At 43.8% G+C, this 22,962-nt stretch overlaps 2 protein-coding genes across 5 annotated transcripts in view; both read left to right on the top strand.

Moving 5' to 3' along the window:
- The window catches only part of LOC142370004 (kinesin-1 heavy chain-like), a 67,645-nt gene extending 50,090 nt beyond the window's left edge, over nucleotides 1-17,555 (top strand). Inside the window, exons 25-26 of the mRNA XM_075452419.1 lie at nucleotides 17,283-17,397; nucleotides 17,549-17,555. Of these exons, the coding sequence (XP_075308534.1) occupies nucleotides 17,283-17,397; nucleotides 17,549-17,555 (122 nt within the window). The remainder of the gene's footprint in view (nucleotides 1-17,282; nucleotides 17,398-17,548) is intronic.
- Nucleotides 17,556-19,928: 2,373 nt separating this feature from the next.
- The window catches only part of arhgap12b (Rho GTPase activating protein 12b), a 118,038-nt gene continuing 115,004 nt past the window's right edge, over nucleotides 19,929-22,962 (top strand). For 3 of the 4 annotated variants that reach the window (XM_075452062.1, XM_075452060.1, XM_075452063.1), the window contains exon 1: nucleotides 19,929-20,042. The gene's annotated coding sequence lies outside the window, so the exon portion shown is untranslated. Of the gene's footprint in view, nucleotides 20,043-20,582; nucleotides 20,694-22,962 lie in introns of those variants that run through there. The other variant, XM_075452061.1, reaches the window with a different exon arrangement.

Raw genomic sequence — 22,962 nt, 5'->3', positions numbered from 1 at the left:
ACCACTTCTTCTTCACATCCACCTTAATGTGGGACCACTTCTTCTTCACATCCACCTTAATGTGGGACCACTTCTTCTTCACCTCCACCTTAATGTGGGACCACTTCTTCTTCACCTCCACCTTAATGTGGGACCACTTGTTCTTCACCTCCACCTTAATGTGGGACCACTTCTTCTTCACCTCCACCTTAATGTGGGACCACTTCTTCTTCACCTCCACCTTAATGTGGGACCACTTCTTCTTCACCTCCACCTTAATGTGGGACCACTTCTTCTTCACCTCCACCTTAATGTGGGACCACTTCTTCTTCACATCAACCTTAATGTGGGACCACTTCTTCTTCACCTCCACCTTAATGTGGGACCACTTCTTCTTCACCTCCACCTTAATGTGGGACAACTTGTTCTTCACCTCCACCTTAATGTGGGACCACTTGTTCTTCACCTCCACCTTAATGTGGGACCACTTCTTCTTCACCTCCACCTTAATGTGGGACCACTTCTTCTTCACATCCACCTTAATGTGGGACCACTTCTTCTTCACCTCCACCTTAATGTGGGACCACTTCTTCTTCACCTCCACCTTAATGTGGGACCACTTCTTCTTCACCTCCACCTTAATGTGGGACCACTTGTTCTTCACCTCCACCTTAATGTGGGACCACTTCTTCTTCACCTCCACCTTAATGTGGGACCACTTCTTCTTCACCTCCACCTTAATGTGGGACCACTTCTTCTTCACCTCCACCTTAATGTGGGACCACTTCTTCTTCACCTCCACCTTAATGTGGGACCACTTCTTCTTCACATCAACCTTAATGTGGGACCACTTCTTCTTCACCTCCACCTTAATGTGGGACCACTTCTTCTTCACCTCCACCTTAATGTGGGACAACTTGTTCTTCACCTCCACCTTAATGTGGGACCACTTGTTCTTCACCTCCACCTTAATGTGGGACCACTTCTTCTTCACCTCCACCTTAATGTGGGACCACTTCTTCTTCACATCCACCTTAATGTGGGACCACTTCTTCTTCACCTCCACCTTAATGTGGGACCACTTCTTCTTCACCTCCACCTTAATGTGGGACCACTTCTTCTTCACATCCACCTTAAAGGATAAGATCGGTTTTTTGACATTGGGCCCTTGATTTCACATTATAACATGATGTTCTACTCACCCCTGCTTGTTGTTGAACATTTGGAGCTGTTCCGAAGATATTCGCGAGGCGTCTGGCTGCTCTCTTGAGATATTCGGCCATGAAACGGTTTCCTATGGGCAAGCTTATACAGGCACAAACTATGCTGTTTATAATTTATTAATTACTCTACACTAGCACTGATAACGTGGAGGTGCGTCGCTTACTTAAAAAAATCCGGGTTATTGTAATTTTGATTTTTTTGTCCTAAAGTGGGTGTTACTGACGTCCTTGTCGTGCTACTGCCACAGACAGCCCACAGACCTGCTGCCTATTTATTCATTCGGCTAAAATTCAAAATTAGTAACCCGGATTTTTGGCTTCGTGGCTTCGGCTGCTCTGCAAGGGGAGGGGCTCGGTGGCGAACCTTTGGCCACTCTGGTGGGGGGTTTATGGGGGGCAAAAAGGGATTGTGGGGGGAGGGGGGGGGGGTAGATCTGAGCCCAGCGTTGACCCGCTCCATCATCTGCTCAGTGAATTTCAGGTGAGGGGAGGAGGGAGAGAGGGAGGGTGAGGAGCGCGATGACCTGTCAGGGCTTTGGGGGCCTGGGGAAGGTCCTGGTCATTGGTGCTGTTGAGAGGGTTGGGGGCAGATAAGGACCCCTCTTCTTGCCTCTGATGTCTCTCCTTTCCGAAGCTCTTCCCGGGTGGGGGCAGATGGAGTTCCTCCTCAGGGTTTCTGCTGGACTTTGTTAGTTCCTCTCTATCAGATAACTCCTGGTTTATCTCAGTGTTGGCACCGAGCACAGATGGATGACGTAGGAAGTAAAATAAGTTGGAGGTGAACAGTTTCACCCCTGACTTGTTCGAATTAAATCCATTTGCCTTAAAAAGATGCCTGCGTTCCCAAAAAATGTTAAAATGATGAATAAAATGCACTGAGTGGTCAGCACATGCCGATAAAAGCCATTTATTCAGTGCCAACAACCTGCTGAATCTTTCCTCTCCTCCTCTGACGGGTGGTACAGGTCCGCTGATGAATACAGCTGCATTCAGCGAGCTCACTGCGTTTAATAATCCGATAAAGTCCCGTTTCAGAACCTCAGATTGTTGCTGGGACACATCGTTTGACCCTGTATGCAGAACCATGTTTGTCACAGTTGTATATTCATCTGCAATTTCAGGAATTCTCTCCTTCATATCGTTGACCATATCCCTAGGAAAGCAGAGGACTTCAGTGTTCTTTTTTTTTTTTTTTTTTGTCAGCATTCTGACAATTTTATTTCTGCAATCAATAATCATTTAATTTAGTATATATTCACACAGAATATAACACTTACAGGGACACTACATCTTTTTTTTGGTTTTTGTTGTCAGAAAAAGTAAAAAAATAAAAACTTATAGCTTTTCATTTTGTCTGAGTGCTTTTTGGGTGTGTTGTGGAGAAATTAGAGTCGAATCCCGCGTTGGTCAGCCGTCCATTGGGGAGTTTATTGAACAAACTGTCACAGCAAATGTGCATACAGAATGTACAAAATGTCCGACGAGCTCATCTTGTGACACCCTTTTATACCGTTTTATCATAACAAGTGTACGTGGCCCTCTCTGGAGGCGCCTAGCTTTCGCAGTTTATCATAAACACGCTCATTCTAACTATCAACAATATTCATATGAACCAGCCAACAAGGCACAGGATGTAACTAGGCCAGAAGTCATGAGCATGTCATGACATCCATCTCCCACATAGTCCCCCCTGAAATCACTTATCAGTGATTTAATAAAGAAATAATCTAAAATGAAAGAAAATCATCCCACATAGTTAATTAAGAATTAATTAACATAATCAACACTAAATCATCCTAATAATTCTACAATATCAATCAACGGGACCATTTCGAATACATGAAAAGGAATATATATATGTGTGTACTCGAATCACATTAAATGATTAAATTAAATTAAACGATATTGAATTCAACAACACTACAAGTTTTACATTGCCATCACACTTATCCACTGTTCGCAGTGCATAGGTGCGAAAAACCCACCGGCTGCTACTTTCGTAACTCATGTTCTTATCTTGGGAAAATTCACCTACGGCCCCCCCCCACTTGGCGACCGACCACTTTACCAAAGGTCGCACTCCGAACAGTTGACTGACACAACTGGCAATGCACATATCAGTGATCAGTTCTGATTGATAATACACATAGACTGAATACACCACCATCAAATCAGTTAATCACCGTTTTGTATCAAGTACAATACATAAAATTATGGATTATCACACAACAAAAGTAATAAAATGCAATGTAATGCAGCTCTTCCAGTCCCGTCCCATCTCCCGTACTCTGGTGTCGTCTGCTCCTGGCCGAACATCCGTCCGGCTGGGTCTGGAACTGCTAAGCTAACTCTGGGAGGAGAGGTCGCCAGTACGTCACTCCCAATCAAAGAGATCTTCAGCATCTCTTCTCCCTAACAGACTATACTTGGTTCCACACCCGAGGAAAGAATCTTGTGAACCGCCCGTTGATAACCTCCATTCGTTGACCCGCTCTTCCATGCGTTGGTCCTCAGACCTGGTCTCGCATGGTCATCTGTCTCCAGATTCCTTCCACTGTTCGTTTGAACATCACTTGCAGCAAACACCTTCTCAGAATGGGTATAATGCAACACACCAATAGGGAAACCATCCTCACTATCAACAATATTGCTATTCCCGCCTTAACTGTCATCCCTCCCCCTTCTCCCAAAATCCCAAACAGACCAGTCCACCACCGTTCACCTCCACCAGCATCACACGTCAGCTCCTCTCTCCGTTCTCTGAACTTCTTCACGGCCGTTGTAAATGTTCCATCAGCTGCAGTGTTCCCGGGTATAAATGTACAACATTTTTTCCCAACCATCTGGCAAACACCAATTTTCCCTCCTAATATCCATTCTAAAACTTGTCTGTTCTACCAAGCCATCATACTCGTCTCATGTAGTTGTTCTCCAAAGCCTGCAAACCCTTCACTCGTGTAGCTAAGAATTCCCTGTTGGTTGTATTATATGTAATTAGTCCACTCACCATTTTGTTAAATATGATCCACGGCAAAATAGACTCAAATCCAGCTGCAATCTCACTGCGTGCTTTGAACTCAAAAGGAACCCCTCTCGGCTGCCCTGTTGCATCCAAGTAAACGTGCTTATCCCTGATGTAGTTACCACTATATGTTTTAACTCTCCCTTTTTCCACATCCATTCAATTCAATTCAATTCATTTTTATTTATATAGCGCCAAAAACAACAAATGTCATCTCAAGGCACTTATATAGTAAGTCCAATTCAAGCCAATTGGAATTCAATTAATTAATAATAATCATAATTCATAAAATAATCCAATTCGTTCATATAGAGCCAATTCAAAAACAATTTCCTAGCTAAGAAAACCAACAGATTGCACTGAAAACTTTTTGTTTTTCGGTCCAATCTCCCGGCCTGAGCGGCGTGCCTGAGGCGACTGTGGAGAGAAACGACTCCCTTTTAACAGGAAGAAACCTCTGGCAGAACCAGACTCAGGAAGGGTGGCCATCCGCCTCGACCAGCTGGGGTTTGAGAAGACAGAAAGGGGGGGAGGGCCGCAGCGGCGGCGGCACTGTAACACCATTCAAAGGATATCTGTTGGAACAGGGAAACACGAGTTAATGACCACAATAATATCACATATACATAAAGAGAGTAAAGTGAGGAAAGGTGTGTCAGATGAGGCCCCCCAGCAGTCTAGGCCTATAGCAGCTTAACTATGGGATGTTTCAGGATCACCTGAGCCATCCCTAACTATAAGCTTTATCAAAAAGGAAAGTTTTAAGCCTGGTCTTAAAAGTGGAAAGGGTGTCTGCTTCCCGGACATTTACTGGCAGCTTATTCCACAATAGAGGGGCCTGATAACTGAAGGCTCTGCCTCCCATTCTACTTTTAGAAACTCTGGGAACCTCAAGTAAACCTGCAGTTTGGGAACGAAGTGCTCTGTTAGGAAAATATCTTACAATGAGATCTTTAAGATATGATGGAGCTCGGTCATTAAGAGCTTTATATGTAAGGAGAAGAATCTTAAATTCTATTCTGAATTTAACAGGGAGCCAATGAAGAGAAGCTAAAACTGGAGAAATATGATCTCTCCTGTTAGTTCTCATCAGAACTCTGGCTGCAGCATTTTGGATCAACTGAAGGCTTTTCAGAGAATATGTGGGACAGCCCAATAATAAAGAATTACAGTAGTCCAATCTTGAAGTAACAAATGCATGAATTAGTTTTTCTGCATCACTCTGAGACAAGATGTTCCTGATTTTAACAATATTACGAAGGTGAAAGAAGGCAGTCCTAGAAACCTGTTTTATATGCGAGTCAAATGATAAGTTCTGGTCAAAAATAACTCCAAGGTTCCTCACTGTAGAACTAGAAGCCAAGGAAATACCATCTAGAGTAACTATATAGCTAGACAATTTCTCCCTGAAACGCTCAGGTCCAAAGATAACGACTTCAGTTTTGTCTGAATTTAGAAGCAGACAGTTCTGAGTCATCCAGGTCTTTATGTCTTTAAGACATGCTTGTAGTCTGACCAACCTATTGGGTTCATCTGGTTTTATAGATAAGTACAGCTGAGTATCATCAGCATAGCAATGGAAATTTATGCCATGCTGTCTAATAATGTTACCTAATGGAAGCATGTATAAAGTAAAAAGAATCGGTCCAAGCACAGAACCCTGGGGAACTCCATGACTTACTCTGGTGTGTGAGGAAGATTCTTCATTTACAAGAACAAACTGAAATCTATCAGATAAATATGACTTAAACCAGCCTAATGCAGTTCCTTTAATCCCAATAACATGTTCAAGTCTGTGTAATAAGATACTGTGATCGACCGTATCAAATGCAGCACTGAGATCCAACAGGACAAGCACAGACACAAGTCCGCTATCAGAGGCTAAGAGGAGATCATTGGTAACTTTCAGCAGTGCAGTTTCTGTGCTATGATGCACTCTGAATCCTGACTGAAACTCTTCAAACAGATTATTTCTGTGTAAGTGATCACAAAGCTGAGCTGCAACTATTTTTTCAAGAACTTTAGACATAAAAGGGAGATTGGATATAGGTCTATAATGAGCCAACACTTCTGAATCAAGAGTAGGTTTTTTAAGTAAAGGTTTAATTACAGCAACCTTAAAAGTCTGAGGTACATATCCTGTCAACAAAGACAGATTGATCAAATCCAATATGGAAGTGTCAATTAATGGGAAAACCTCCTTGAACAGTCTGGTTGGGATTGGGTCTAAAACACAAGTTGATGGTTTAGAAGAGACTATTGCTGTTGTTAGTTCAGAGAGATCAACTGGACAGAAGCCGTCTAAATACAAATCAGGTTCTAAAGATACTTCTAAAGCTGCTGTACTTGATGATACATCACTAATAATAGTGGGAAGGACTCCATCAATCTTCTCTCTGATAGAAACAATTTTATTAATAAAGAAGCTCATGAAATCATCACTGCTGAGAGTTAAAGGAATAACTGGCTCAGCAGAGCTCGGACTCTTAGTCAGACTGGCTACAGTGCTGAAAAGAAACCTGGGATTATTCTTATTCTCTTCTATCAATGATGAATAATAAGCAGTTCTAGCTTTACGAAGGGCTTTCTTATACATTGTTAAACTATCTTTCCAGACTAACTGAGACTCTTCTAAATTAGAGGAACGCCACTGTCTCTCCAGCTTTCTTGCGGTCTGCTTTAAAGCACGCAGCTGTGAATTATACCAAGGAGCCAACCTCTTCTGACTGATTACCTTCCTTTTCAGAGGGGCAACATTGTCCAGTGCTGTACGCATTGAAACTATAGTGCTGTCAACAAGAGAGTCAAGTGCTGCTGGAGTAAAGTTTATGTAGTCGTCCTCTGTCATATCTGCACATGGCAGTGAAGAAAAGGATGATGGAATTAATTCTTTAAATCTGGTTACAGCATCCTCTGATAGACACCTTCTATACGTAAATTTCTTCTCAGAAACTGTATAGTCAAGTAATGTAAACTCAAAGGTTATCAGAAAATGGTCAGATAAGACAGGGTTATGAGGGAACACTGTTAACTGTTCACTCTCAATGCCATAAGTCAGAACAAGATCAAGGGTGTGATTAAGGCAGTGAGTCGGTCTGTGTACACTCTGAGAAAATCCAATAGAGTCCAATATAGAATTAAAGTTCATATTCAGGCTGTCATTTTCAACATCTACATGAATATTAAAGTCACCCACTACAATGACTTTATCTGTACTCAGCACTAACTGGGATAAAAACTCTGAGAATTCAGACAGAAACTCAGAATAAGGGCCAGGTGGACGATACACAACAACAAACACAAGAGGTTTCTGGGATTTCCACTTTGCGTGGGAAAAACTGAGAATCAGATATTCAAAAGAGCTAAAACTAATCTTGGGTCTGGGACTGATGAGTAACCCTGATCTGAAGATAGCTGCCACTCCTCCTCCTCTGCCTGTGGTTCCAGGAACGTGAACATTTAAACAGTCAGAGGGAGTTGCTTCATTAATGCTAACATGATCCTCCTGTTGCAGCCAGGTTTCTGTAAGACAAAATATATCAATATGATGATCACAAATCAACTCATTCACTAACAGAGACTTCGAAAGGAGAGATCTGATATTCAGCAAACCACATTTAATAGTTTGATGTTTAAAAAAAATGAATTGAAATTGAATGATTGAATTCAGCACAAGAAGACTCCAATTTGTGGCCCTCCCTTATTTTGAAAATACCTATGTACTTTATTTGGCCCAAACATCAATCTGCACTTAATACCACACATAGGAAACAATAACCATTTATCCTCTTCCGATGTGAACCTACCTTCTCTGCATTCCCGTTGCTGGACCACCGCACAGTCCCTGAAGGTGTGTGGCTCTGGAACAACAACAGGCAATGCTCCTGGAGCGTCTGCGCATATGAGACACTCCGTCGCTGTCAGTTCTCTCGTAGTGTACCATGCCCATCTATACCACATATCCTGTGCTGCCTTAACCCATCTTCCACAGTTACACTGTTTTCCTGACTCTACCTCTGCATGTACACTCCGTCTGTTTTTGGATTAGCATGATTATTCTGTCCCGTAGTGCTAATGGTATCAAATCCCCCTAGATTTCCACGAGAGATCTTTCTATTCTTACAACTATTGTGAACAACTTCTTTCTGACCCGAGGACAACATGATCTTACCAGATTGCCCCTTTGTCGTGGCGTCCAGAGGCGGTGATTTGGTCGTCTCCTCCTCCGGACCCATGATCCACACTTCCTCACACTTACCCCTACTTACTCATACTTACTCATCCTTCCTCACACTTCCACCAACCTTTATTCCCACGTACTTAAATTCAAGCTGAACATCTGCCTTTTCACGACTAGCTCTAGTGTGTATTGCTGGCAAAGTTTGTGGCGTGGCATGGTCTGAGTGGGTGTGTATTGTTGCATCATACTCATCTGACCCAAGCTGGCTACTTCCCTGCGGGGTGGCTTCATCACGGGACCCTTCCAGCCTCTCCTGTCTGCGGGATCCCGTCCAACATCTCCAGGCTTCGTTCTCCTGAGCCCATGCTGTCGGCCACCACCCACACCTGGATGCTCACAGTGTCAGAAATCTTAACCTCTTCCTTTTGTTCATCCTTTCCCTCGGACTTAACTCCGTCTGTGTCTTTAGTCCGAACCTTAGTGCAGTGATTCAAATGGTACCATGTGTTGCTACCTTCCACTTGAACTGCTGTTGACGTTGCTCGCACCATTGTGTACGGTCCTTTCCGTCTTGGCTCAAGCCACTTCCTTCGGAACACTTCGATGTGCACCCGGTCGCCTGGCACCACTGGTCTCTCAACCAGCTGTTCGAAACTCAAGTCTCTGAACTCCTCCTGTAGATAGATTGCTCTGTGGATTGCAGTCAGTTGCCTCATGTAAGCTTTCAACTCTGTTTGCAGCTGCTCGAGTGGGGGCCCTTTAAAGGGACCTCTCAACAGAGGTGCCGGCATGGGTCGACCCGTTAGCATTTTATGCGGTGTTAGTGCGTGACTCTGTGAGTCTGCATCCGAAAGCTCATTAGTGCAAGCAGCAAAGCATCTAGTTAGTTTAGTTGAAGCACAGATTCAATTCAATTTCACTTTCCAGGTTCCATTGATCCTCTCAACCATCCCTTGACTCTGTGGATGATAAACGGCCCCACAGCGCTGCTTGATTCGCAGCTGCTGCAGAATGCCTCTTGTACTTTTATAAACAAACACTTAACCATTATTTGAACTAATCTCTGATGGACTGACAGACAGATGAATCAATTACCTTACCAAAAAAATTTTACGACTATTTATCCAATATGTATGACCAATATCCTTGTGGTGGCGTGACCTCTGGCTCCAGTGACACCATTGGTGCCAAAACAGCAAGCTGGCACTTTGATGCTACTTTCGCTGCTTCATCAGCCGCGTTATTACCTCTACTGACCACTTCGCTACCTTTACGATTATATGACCCTTTATCACTGCCAGCTTCCCGTGGAGCATCATGACTGCAATCAGCTCCTTCATTTGGACCTCCTGTCGCCCTGGACTCCCGTCTGTCCTCCTGAACCCTCTCTGCTTCAAACTGCTTCAAACAAATAGCAAATATCATGAGCATATGCAGAATCTGTGTACACATTCGTAACCTTACCTTTCACCAGTCGACATGTTTCCGTTAATGCCTTCAGTTCAGCCAACTGTGCCGAACATGGCCGTTCACACTTCTCAGCTTCCACCGTCACAAAGTTTTCCACCGTCCTGTTTCACAACTGCAAAACCTCATGATTACCCAAATGATCTCACAACATGAACCATATACAACATAAGTGACATCAGCCTGCACAAGTGAAGTTGCTCCTAAGTCATGTCTCAGTTTAATGTATCTCACAGCTTCTGCCACACGCTCATGTGGTTCTCCTTCAAACTCACGTGGAATGACATCTGCAGGATCCGATGTAGTACACTTCTGTATTCTCACATCTGAACGTGTCAAAAGATGCACAACCTGCAACCATCCTGTCCGAGTCACAACATACCTACTCTGATTTATTAGTTCTGAAATCTTATGGTTTTTATTGGAGACATATACGAAAACTGGCTTCTCATAGACTAATGTTGCCCGTTTCGGATGACTCTTGCTAATTCTGTTTCAAATTTTCAAAGGCTAACTTAGCCTCGGTTGTCCTCTCCAGTTGTGCTTTCAACCTTTGATCTTTGGATTTTTCATGATTCCTTCAAGAGGAAGCACATTTTATTGCATAATCCTCCCAAAAGAAGATCATACTTGTTGTATTTTAATTTTATTTATTTATTTATTCATTATTTATTTATTTATTTATTTTGGACATGGCACTTTTCTTACTCCCTCCACGTGGGATGGAGAGATATCAGTAATTCCCTATGGGATAAATGGATACTCTAATTTAGGCTAACAATGCTAAAATTTAAATTCGAAACTTGGTTTTGTTTAGATTTCACAAATATTTTAAGTTTTAAATTTAGAAAATTTGTTTTGTTTTGTAATAGTAATAGCGACATATTTAAATTTAAGTTTTAGAAACTTTGTTTTGTTTTGTAATAATGACACACCTGAGGGCGGTTTTTAAACCCTTTTGAGTACGTCTGGTGTAAGTGTACTTCTTACCTCTATATGTCAATGTAAACCAATACTGGGATTCCTCTGCCAGAGGAACGCCTTGGACCTGCCGGGCCACTTGCTCCGCCCCCGCAGGGACTGGCCACGGTCCTGCCGAACACTCGGGTTTCTCGGTGCTCTCGGACAGCTGTAAACAAAGTGTCCCCTCTCGCCACAGGCCCAACATGCCCCCGAGGACCTTCGTCCTCCAGGTGCACCTCTTCTTGACCTTTGACAGGGTCGACGATGGACTTGCCCCTGTGATGGCTGTTCAGCGGCCCCCGCTGTCATGGCCTCATTTCGTACTTCTTGCTTCGCTTGCAGTTCTTCTAACTGCAACCGTGCAAGTTCCCTTTGCATCTCCTCCTCCTGCTCCTTCCGTTTCAGTTCTTTTCTGTATTTGTTTACTCCATGCACCACGTGGTCGCGGAATTGCCCATGTGACATTGAATTCAACCCCACCACATCCTTCAGCCTCCCCTGAACTGGGGCAGGCAGAGCCTCTTTGATGGAAACTCTGAACAATGTCACCCAAGCTGGGCTCTTCTCGATTTCTCCCTCAGACTCTTGTCTCCATTTCTTCAATTGTTGTGCAATGTACACAACCGGACTCTCTGTTCCTGACAGTGGCTCCCCCTTTAATGCTTCGAGGTCCACTCCCACAGGAAACTCAGCTCGTAACGCTCTCCAGAGTGCAGCTCGATATGCATTAAAATCAGTTCCATCAGCTCGGTGGCTTAACATCCAGTCATTCTCACTGTGTCTCAAAATGCCCTCCATGGTAGAAGTTCCAAAACACAGTGCCCACACTGCCTTAATGTGTCCCACAGACAACAGTTTATGCACAGTCTCTTGTTCAAAAGCTCTTATCCATTTGCTTGCACCTGTGTGAATGTCCGGCAGTCGAGCAACCAGCCCCCCTAGGTCGAGCGTCTGCCACGGCACATACTGTCCCTGCGTCATTTCTATCAAACTCGGTGCTGACGCTATTGGACTCTTATGTTCTTCAGAAGATGCCTTTTGAACTGGTGGTGCCAGTTCTGGTGATTTTTGATATTGTGGGAGCTGTCCCCTTGCCTGATCTGAATTACAGACGGCGTCTGGCTCAGGAGCTCCATGACTGCTTGATGTAGCTATTTGTGGTTCTGGACGTTCATGAGATATTTTGTGATCTTTTATTTCAGAATCTCCTTGTATGTTTACTGCTCCTGGCAGTGTTGGATATAGCTCTGCATTTTCAAAGAAATGTAAAACTTCTAATTCCAGCTCTCTTTTTTCCTGTCTCTTTTTGCTTTTGTCCTTTGGTTTGTAAGGTTTAATCCTTTGTTCCATAATCTTACAGGCCGTTACATTGAAAGTGCCACCTTTTGGCCAGGGTGAGACGTTATTTTTTTGTTCGTTTTTCCCATTTTTGAGATATCTTTTTAATATCTTTGGAATGTTCAGGATGTTTGGCGCTGATGGTTATTGTTGGTGTTACATCCATTGTTTCAACTAGTTAGTTCCCTTCTATTGACTTTTGACTTTTTCTTTACTTATTTATTTTCTAAATTTTCCTTATTTATTATTCTTATTCCCCCTTTTTTTTTTTTTTTTTTTTGAAAGTCAATTTAAATTAAACTAACTCTAATCAATGCTAATTTATGCTCGGCTAAATTTAGCTTAGATGCAGCTAATTATTGGATTGGATATTGTCAATGCTAATGTTAAGGTTAGCCTATGTTAGCTTTGAAAGCTTATGCTCTAGGTTGTTTTTTAAAATTAAACCAATGTTAATTCAATGTTAGGCTAATTTAGCTTTTTGACTTCTAGTTTGGAGTTCGGTTACTATTATTGCTAATGTTGATGTTTGCTAACCAATGCCAATTGATGTTAGATTCCTAGCTGTTGCTAATCAATGCTAACCTATTGCTAATTAAGATTTAAACCAATATTTACCTTATTGCTATTGCTAATCAATGCTAATTGTATTTCTGATCAATGCTAATTATGGCTAACGAAATGCTAACAAATGCTAATAATGCTAACCAATGCTAACTATTGCTAATCAATACTAGCTTCCTTGTTGACCAATGCTAATTATGCTATTCAATGCTAATTATGCTATTCAATGCTAGTTATTGCTAATCAATACTATTGATTGCTAATCAATGCTAAACAATGCTAGTTCTTGCTAATCAATAATAATTATTGCTAATCAATACTTGCTGTATTACTAATGCTACCCAATGTTAATTTATTGCTAATCGAAAGCTCAGTTAATGCTTACTCTGTTTGAAGTGACTCAGGCTAAAGGCGTTGCCCCAACTTTTGCTCACATCCGGATGTTACCGATCCAATCCACACACAATGTCTCCCACCAATCCAGATGATACAATGCACGTCACAGCTACGTCAATTCTGACCAATGAAATCTGAACACACCTCTAAATCTATCTCCAATGAAACACGTCTGAGACACGTAACTTCTAACCAATAAAATATGAACACACCTCTAAGCCTGCTTCCAATGAACCACGTGAATTGTAACCAATCAAATATGAACACACCACTAAGTCTACTTCCCAGGCTGTTCCTAACTCCTCCCAAACATAACAATTGAACCAGACATAACAATTGAACCACACCCCAACTCAAAATGGCGTTTGTCACACTTTTTGTGACAAGTTAAGAAAGAGGAGGAAATACAAACTTTCCTAGCTGGACAGAGAACAAATACAAACCAAACAACACAGAAATAACAGTTGCACTATTCTTCACCTCAAAATGGCATTTGTTAAGAAAGAGAAAGAAATACAATTTAACACGCTGTGGACAGGGAAACTACAAATCAAAAGATACAGAAACAATGCATAAGCGAAAAACTTTCTTTATCAGGAATGTCACATTCACGTCGAACGACGTGATGAATCAATGGCCTAAGGACAGAAACTCTCCCTTAGGAATTGCGAAACCAACATTTACTCGACTGATAACAACTCTGCAATTAGCACATTACCTAAAGAAAACTAATAATTATTACAGTTCAACCATAAAGTGCCCCTGGAAGACACAAGGAAAGAAAATGTGATTACGCACGAACATCTGTCAGTGTACAGACAGCACAGGAATCTCAAGGACAGAGCGGCGCGCCTCCACACGAGCAGCGTGCCCGCGCAGCACCTTGCTGTCCTCCCTTCTGAAAACTTTAGAACCTCCACACAAATCACAAATCTTATTACAATGCACAATATTAAAGAAATAAACACACAGCGTTTAAAAATCACAGCACTTCACTGTAACAACACCTTATTTCCCCAAGTTATTAACGTGGCAACTATAACAATTAAGCAAATTATAACATTGAAGCAAATTATGACAATGAAGCAAATTATAACAATGAAGCAAATCTGAATGTAACTTAAAATACTACGACTACTCAAAAGTCAAGGGATGAGATGAGTTAGAACTTTTCCTTTTCTTCTTTTTTTAGATTCACATAAAACAGCAGGATTTCACACACATTGACAGACAAACAGAGACCGGTCCCACACACTCACACCAAGTCAGTCGATCAAAGTTTTGTCAGTCACCGTTCAAATCTTCACAGTTTTAAATTATCAATTTCTTTCATTTAGACTTTTAATTTTTCAGGAGATGTGGGTGTCGGCAATATATGGAATACAAAATGTGTTTTCCCTACAAGCCTTGTGATATGGTTTCTTGACCAAAGCAACAGATGCTGACGTGTACTTTACCAGCTTCGCTGTGACCTCTTAATATAATCTCCTGCGGCCAATTTCATAAACGAATTTGAATTTTCTTCTCAAAATGTCTTTATACTGAGGTCTCGGATAACTCCAAAGAGTTCTAAGCAGATATATAAATGATATAAACATATATACTTAAAATGTGCCCGTATAGAACTGGAATTGACTTTTTCGGAGTTTTCTTGAACTGCTCTTTTGATTCCACCTTCAAACTTTTATGTTCGCAAGTCAATCAATTACCAGCATTCCTCTACTCCTTGACTAGTGAAAATAATTTTCACATATATTAATGACTAATGCGAACCATAGTCCCACGGTATTCCTACCCCCCATGCATAAAAGGTCGGCCGTTGGCTCTATGACATCACTATGAACGAGTGATTTCCACTCTGCCCGCTCTAAAAGCGTATCCACTATTCCAGTTTAAACTCATCGATTTATTTCCTGCCCGAGCATGAGCGACTAGCCCTTCTTAATTACCACAAAAAAAATACAACCACACAAGCCAGACCAACTGCTCACAGCTGTCTGCTTTACAACTCTCACAAGCTGCTGTTTACCCAATTTTATCCCAATTCACACATATGGCTCCTCTTGGCCCAAAATTTCAACAATTACAATTTCAGCAGCCCCCCTGCGCAGAGGTAAAAATGAAATGCTTACCGAATGCAGGATCCGTCTCTCTCCTGTGTTCTTTTAAATTTGGGGAAGCCGGAAGAAACCTGTCATCTGTGCTCCACTAACAGACGCCAGTTGTAATGGTGGGAAATCCAACCAGCTGGCTCTCACAGCTGATGTCGGTTGTTGGGGCACAGAGGACACGCTCCGCCGGGATCCAGATGCAAAATCTCACGAATTCGGGGTCACCATTATGTTGTGGAGAAAATGAGTCGAATCCCGCGTTGGTCAGCCGTCCATTGGGGAGTTTATTGAACAAACTGTCACAGCAAATATGCATACAGAATGTACAAAATGTCCGACGAGCTCATCTTGTGACACCCTTTTATACCGTTTTATCATAACAAGTGTACGTGGCCCTCTCTGGAGATGCCTAGCTTTCGCAGTTTATCATAAACACGCTCATTCTAACTATCAACAATATTCATATGAACCAGTCAGCAAGGCACACGATGTAACTAGGCCAGAAGTCATGAGAATGTCATGACATCCTTCTCCCACAGGTGTTGGGCTACTTTTCATCCAGGAAGCCTCAATGTGCCATTTCAAAAAATATATATATTTCAAAAATCAATGTTTTAAAAAAAAAGTACATTTTCAAAAGACTTTAGGACCAATTTGCCACCGTGGCCAAGTGTGTGAACATTTTAATGCAAACCAAATATGACTTTTTCTCAAGTCGGGTCAGTATTTGCTTGAAATGTGTACACAAGAACGGGGCACTGAAGTTGCAGATGTCTTCTTTATTGTAGGAAAGGAAATAAAATCATCTCTCCTGTCAGAGTCCGTTGTTAGCTGAGGAATGGGTAGTTCCAGCAGTCTCTAATAGTCTAATAAAGGTTGCAGCAGCAAGGCTCCAAGGGTGAATTTGGTGAATTTCCTAAAATTACTGGCGGGAGAGCTCTTCTGTGCTTCACTTCCAGCTTTATTATTTCTCCTCTCCTTCTTCTGCGGACATTCTATAGCACCCTATCTTGGTGCTCATCCATACAATGGAACACAGCACACTGAAATTTCCAGATTGAGATTTCTCCACACAAAAGACAAACCTATTATTAATTAAACTAGTGAGGTTTGGAGGCTGGACATGTCATTCTCCTCTTATCACTGTTAATGCTAATCTAAGCTAATTCTCTGCAGGCTTAACACAATTTAAGGTTATCTGTCCTCTGATCTACATCTTGAAAACAGACCAAATAAGTTTATATCCTAAAATTTCTTATGAAACTAAATATTGAAGTATTGTCCTTTTCTCTGTTATACTGTTTTTAAAAAAATATTTTTTGGGGCTTTTTATGCCTTTAATGGACAGGACAGTTGGAGAAAGACAGGAAGTAGGGAGCAGAGAGAGGGGGAAGACATGCAGCAAAGGGCCGTCCGGTGCGGGACTGGAACCGGGGCCAGCTGCAGCGAGGACTGTAGCCTCTGTACATGGGGCGGCTGCTTAACCCACTACACCACCAACCACCCCTGTCATACTATTTTTACACCAAAAGTAGTTTTTTTTTTTTTAACTCAAGCATACTTACTAAAATAAGATGATGAAATGATTTTCCATTGGCAGTAGTAGCATGTTTACTCACAGTGCCCTGAGGACTACACTGCATTCAGAACCGATCCAGTAACTACCTTCACCCTCCGGGGAACTGTCTTTTTTTTTTGGTCTGTGAGTCGTTTTTTCAGGGCCTCCGTGTGAGACATCACAGTCAGTTAAAATGTGTCTGTAAAGAAAGATAACTGGGATCAACCTTGCAGCCCTGAGTGCAGCACCCTCAGTAAAACAAAATAATTGTGTGCACCCGGGAATTGAATTCTTATGAATGCTGATTGGAGCCGGAGCTGATAAGTACCCACGACTATTGCAGGGTCATTTCATGCAGGATTGAACACTTATTAACATTTTTCCACTTTGCTTAAGAGCCAGATTTTAGCAGGTGTTAGTGGGTTTTTGACCATTATAAAAAGGGCTTAAGTAACCCAATCTACCCTTCTGTCTCAACAAGCCAAGCCCATCAGACCAGGCCAGTTACCGGGAGCCTCTCCTTTGATCGGCATCAACAGGTCTAACCTCAAACAGAGCAACCAACCAGCTGGCGTTAGAGGAGGAGGTAATGACAGGTATGAGAAGAACACAGTATACTCTGTTCTGTTTGATCAAATTTGACCTTGTAGTTGTAAATTTTCTTCACCATGTTTTCTTAATTCACGTTGGACATCCAGAATTCCAACTTGCATTTGTACATCATTTGTCTTCTGTTTTCACTTACAGCAGTTAAGGAAGCCGACAGGCACCCAATCATGAAGCCAAGGCCCCAGAACAACACCTGTCCTGACCTTTCACCTGGAAATGTTGCACAAATCCTCCAGCGTCAAAAATGTGTATATTCTGTTTTTAGGTGCACCCTTAGCTGTGCACCTACTCTTTCAAACTCTCCAAGCAACCAACCTTGTAAAACTGCCTGTAAGTAATGTTATGAGAAGGTGTGTTTTCTCTTCACCAAGCATAGAAGTCAGCAGCGTTGAAAGATGTTAGCTGGCATCACACCGACCAGCATGCACGTATCAGACCTTGATGAATGATGAAATTAGCAAATAGCTGGCTGAACTGTAGCCTTGTTGCTCCAGTCTTTGTTTCTCAGAGAACTCCTAGTTGACTGGTCAAAATATGAGTCAAAAAAATGTAGTGAAAGAGTTTCAAATAACACACTTTATATTATGTCATCAAGTATTGATCATTTACAAGAGGATGTGCTGTAATAGTTTGATTGAATAAAAGTTGCTCAGCTGGGCTGTATCACCAGTTGCTGCAGATAGAGCGATGACGTTTTACACTGTGGGAAATGATCACTACAATGTGCCAACAACTAAATATCTGTTAGTGTCTTGGTGAGTCTGCTGCAACACAAAGAGCTTTTTTCTCTCTCTCTTTTAAATCAGCTAAACTAAGCTGTTCTGCTGGAATGTCCCGTTGTTACAATACACCAGTCAGCCTCCACTTCTCAAATCAATATTCTACACAGAATATATGGAAACTAGCATGAAAGTGCAGATTTGAAACGGTGTAATGTTATGAGCTGAAGTGTACATGAAGCACCAGCTGATGGAGCTGCCTGCAGTGGCTGTCAGCAGCTGATGACTTCCAGAGAGTGGAAATAAAAAGAATCAAATAAAAAGTGTGTCCCATGCAGGCTTCCTGTCATTCTTACGTTTGTATGAATTATTCCTAAACATTTCAATCAAAGGGAAATTTAAAGAATTGCAGACTTTAAATGGTCAGGAGGAGGAGCAGGGAGAGAGGGTCTCTGTCCACTTATTCAGAGCAAAACTGAGTCAAGTTAACAAGAAGCACGTGGGCTTTCACCGGAATGTCTTTCAAATTAAAAGCCAACAGCTTTAAACAACAGAAATAGAGATTTACATGAAGAGGAAGAGTCAGTCTGTGGGATTAAAGTCAATTTCTTTATATTTCCCTTTCTCCACAACGTCAAAGGTTCATTTAACATGCCCAATGTTACACTTCAGTTTGTTTTAAAGCAACAATTATCTCAAGGCACTCTGAAAAAGAAGTAATCACGTTCATTCCATTAGGTTTGATCAAGGAGGGGGTCCTGTGATGGGTGAGGGGGTCCTGAGATGGGTGAGGGGGTCCTGAGATGGATGAGGGGGTCATGTGATGGGTGAGGGGGTCCTGTGATGGGTGAGGGGGTCCTGTGATGGGTGAGGGGGTCCTGAGATGGGTGAGGGGGTCCTGAGATGGATGAGGGGGTCATGTGATGGGTGAGGGGGTCCTGTGATGGGTGAGGGGGTCCTGTGATGGATGAGGGGGTCCTGTGATGGGTGAGGGGGTCCTGAGATGGATGAGGGGGTCATGTGATGGGTGAGGGGGTCCTGTGATGGGTGAGGGGGTCCTGTGATGGGTGAGGGGGTCATGTGATGGGTGAGGGGGTCCTGTGATGGGTGAGGGGGTCCTGTGATGGATGAGGGATGGGTGAGGGGGTCCTGTGATGGATGAGGGGGTCCTGTGATGGGTGAGGGGGTCCTGAGATGGATGAGGGGGTCCTGTGATGGGTGAGGGGGTCCTGAGATGGATGAGGGGGTCCTGTGATGGGTGAGGGGGTCCTGTGATGGGTGAGGGGGTCCTGTGATGGATGAGGGATGGGTGAGGGGGTCCTGTGATGGGTGAGGGGGTCCTGTGATGGATGAGGGATGGGTGAGGGGGTCCTGTGATGGATGAGGGGGTCCTGTGATGGGTGAGGGGGTCCTGTGATGGGTGAGGGGGTCCTGTGATGGATGAGGGGGTCCTGTGATGGGTGAGGGGGTCCTGTGATGGGTGAGGGGGTCCTGTGATGGATGAGGGGGTCCTGTGATGGATGAGGGGGTCCTGTGATGGACTGTCCCCTGCCTCTAATGTGGTGGCAGCTGGGATAGTCTCCTTGATATGTTCAGATTGTGACTTGGGATTAAATGTTGATCATATTCATATTGATATAAATGTATATATTTATATTGATATAAATATTCGGATTTCTATTCATTTTCCATCTTCAGAGCTGACCCAGTGTCAGTCCGTCAGCTTTTACTTTGACAGAGGAGACCGGATGTGTCGCGTGTCTCCACCTGCAGTCACAGCGCTCACAGGGGTGGGGGTCTGTGAGCAGACCGGGGGTCTGCGGCGGACTCTGAGGAAGGTGGAAGCTCGTGCGGACTGGCTCTGCGGTGAACCCGGAGCAGCGCGGGACTGTCGGCTCGGCAGCGCGTTCACGGTGAGTTCGGTTGGTTCGGGTGGTTCCGACGTGACGCCCTGCGCGAGAGGCTATTGGCTTGCGTGGGAGTTGGTTAGTTGCCATGCACGCTGTTGCAGAGCGGAGTCTGTGAACCTGCAGTGTTTGTCCACAGCAAGCCTCAAACTGACGGGATGCTTCCAGATGTTCTGCTTCCAGATGTTATTGCAGGTGGGTCATTCACCGTCACGTGACGGGGCGCGCATCCGCTCAGCACCAGTTGAGGTGGTTTGTTTGTCTGTTTGCCCCGGTTCAGGGGGCTTTCAGGGGGCTTCCTCCGCAGGCTGCCCTGCCCCATCCTCGCTGCTCTTTGTTATCACCAACACGGATTAAACTCCTTTGTGTGGTGATCCTGCGGTCTTTGTGGGGGACCCTGCCCCCACACGCGCACCCAAACACTCCCAACCCCCCTCCTCCGGCAGATTCTGACCAATCAGCTCAAAAGAATGATAAAGCCAGGCTGCTTGTCTTGAGTGTGTTGCCAGTTTTGCCTTCATCTCATCCGCACATGTGGGGAGTGAACATGTTGGAGAGATGCTGCCGGCCACATCTGCTCTGTGAGCACAGGGACAAAGGCTCTCAGGGAGCTGTGCTGCTGTGCAGATGTGTGCAGATGTGTGCAGATGAGTCCAGGTCAGCATTCTTCTTTTCATCTGTAGCTTGTTGTTTTTCCTGCTGCCTTTGTTTTACACTAATACCCAGTGCCATCTGATGGTGCTTTTCCGATTTTCGACAAACTTCATGTGAACAATATCTGAACCTTCCAGCAGTGCAGTGCGGTAGAAGGTATGCAGGATCACCCTGAACAACAAGGTGGCTGCTCAGGGATTGAGTTCTGACAACATTTCCTCTGTTGGACTCTGCAGCAGCTGGGAGGAGGAGTGGGGAGCTGCAGGTTTGATTTCGGAGGAACAGGCTCCATCCCAGCCAGTTTCTGAGCTTTTTCAGGGTTTGATTTGCCTCCACTGGATCAATCTTGATCTTTTAAATCTTTACAGTTAAGTTAAGTAACCAGCTGTTTGTCATTGCCTGTGGGATGGTTTGTTCATCCAGGTCATCTGGTTGGAAGTCTTTTTTTCTGAGAAGCATCCCCAGCTAAAGGTGCTGAAGTTAGCTCTTTGTCCGACAGATACAATTATCCTTGGTGAACTAACACTATGACACATCTCCCACCAATACTGTGACATTTTTCCATCCTTGTTGAGGGTAGCACAGCTAGAACTCCATTGCAAACACAATGTGGATTTTCTTGGGTGTAACAGCACAGTGAAGCTGATGATGCCACACATCATGTTATCCTGTGTGTGACTGGAAGCTCTGACAGAATCCTGCAAGATTAGCCCAAGCTTTTACAGGTTTCTTCTGTTTCTGTTTCTGCATTTAGCAGACGCTTTTATCCAAAGCGACTTACAATTAAAAATATATAACATTACAGCTAATATCAAAGCCAACAATAAGCTACATAGAAAGAAAGCACGAGTCAGACTCTGTCAGTGTGACAGGGGTGACAGGGTAGAGATGGAGTGCAGGCACCATCCACCATCGTGGAACCACACATGAACAGAGTCTGGATTGTCTTCAGCGTGCTGTAGGCACTGCTGGACGACAGTCCTTTGACGGCCGGAGTGACGGAGTCGTGATGTAAGCCTTTGTGAGAGCATCCAAGTAGATGGGAGCCCTTCCATTAAGGACTCTGTAGGCTAACATCAGGGACTTGAATTAGATGTGGGCGGCTAAGGGTAGCCAGTGGAGTTCAATGAACAGAGGGGGGACGTGTGCTCTTTTTGGCTGACCGAAGACCAGACGCGCCGCCGCGTTCTGGACCATCTGCAGCGGTTTCACAGCACAGGCTGGGAGAGCAGTTAGGAGAGCAGTTAGGAGAGCAGTAAGGAGAGCAGTTAGGAGAGCAGTTAGGAGAGCAGTTAGGAGAGCAGTTAGGAGAGCAGTTAGGAGAGCAGTAAGGAGAGCAGTTAGGAGAGCAGTTAGGAGAGCAGTAAGGAGAGCAGTTAGGAGAGCAGTTAGGAGAGCAAGTTAGGAGAGCAGTAAGGAGAGCAGTTAGGAGAGCAGTTAGGAGAGCAGTTAGGAGAGCAGTTAGGAGAGCAGTAAGGAGAGCAGTTAGGAGGGCGTTGCAGTAGTCAAGAGATGAGCATAAGCCGCTTTCGGACAGACAGTTCTAAGAACGCAGTTATCAGAACTACCCTCCTCGAATTTCGTTCTGATAACTGTCCTTCTGTTTCAGTCTGCATTCGCACATGAGTCGGGACCTGATAGGGACTGATGCGCCGCGCGCAGCCGTCTGCTGCAGTGACGTGTTAGCCGTTAGCCGTTAGCCGTTTAGCGCTACATTCAAACACAAAACAAAACGGCAAAAGTAAGGAGAGTAAAAAAAACACCACCAAGAAGCTAATTTGGAGAGCGGGGAGGCCATCGTGTTTATGGTCTGCATGAGGGTGATATTGATCATGGACATCAATCACATCAGGCGTCTAATATCGAGGCTGGAAGAGCTCACAGAGAGAGTCAGGAGACGATACTTTTTTATTTCATGAAGGAAGAAAGGAGAGCAGAGCGCTGCAGACTAATGAGACCAGTGTAAGTTTAACTTATTAAACACCCGCCGGTTGTGTCTGTGTCATATGAGGAGACATTTCAGCCGTGATAGCATGACATGGGGCGTAGCTACCGACCACCACACACCTCCGTTAGATTAGTTCTATAGAACTATGAAAAGACCCGACCTCGGAGAAGGAGCTAAATAGTTATAGGAACTAAGGGAGAAAGCCCCGAGTTCTTGTATGTCCGAACACGGGAGAAAACGGCCCTGCGGATTAAAAGGTTATTACAACTGCCAAAGGTTCCTACAGTCCGAAAGCAGCTATAGACTGCACCAGGAGCTGGGTGG

The sequence above is a fragment of the Odontesthes bonariensis genome, chromosome 20, assembly GCF_027942865.1.
Source record: "Odontesthes bonariensis isolate fOdoBon6 chromosome 20, fOdoBon6.hap1, whole genome shotgun sequence".
In the NCBI taxonomy this organism is placed as follows: Eukaryota; Metazoa; Chordata; class Actinopteri; order Atheriniformes; family Atherinopsidae; genus Odontesthes; species Odontesthes bonariensis.
The sequence above is the reverse complement of the archived record's forward strand: the minus strand, read 5'-3'. Positions and strand labels throughout refer to the sequence as shown.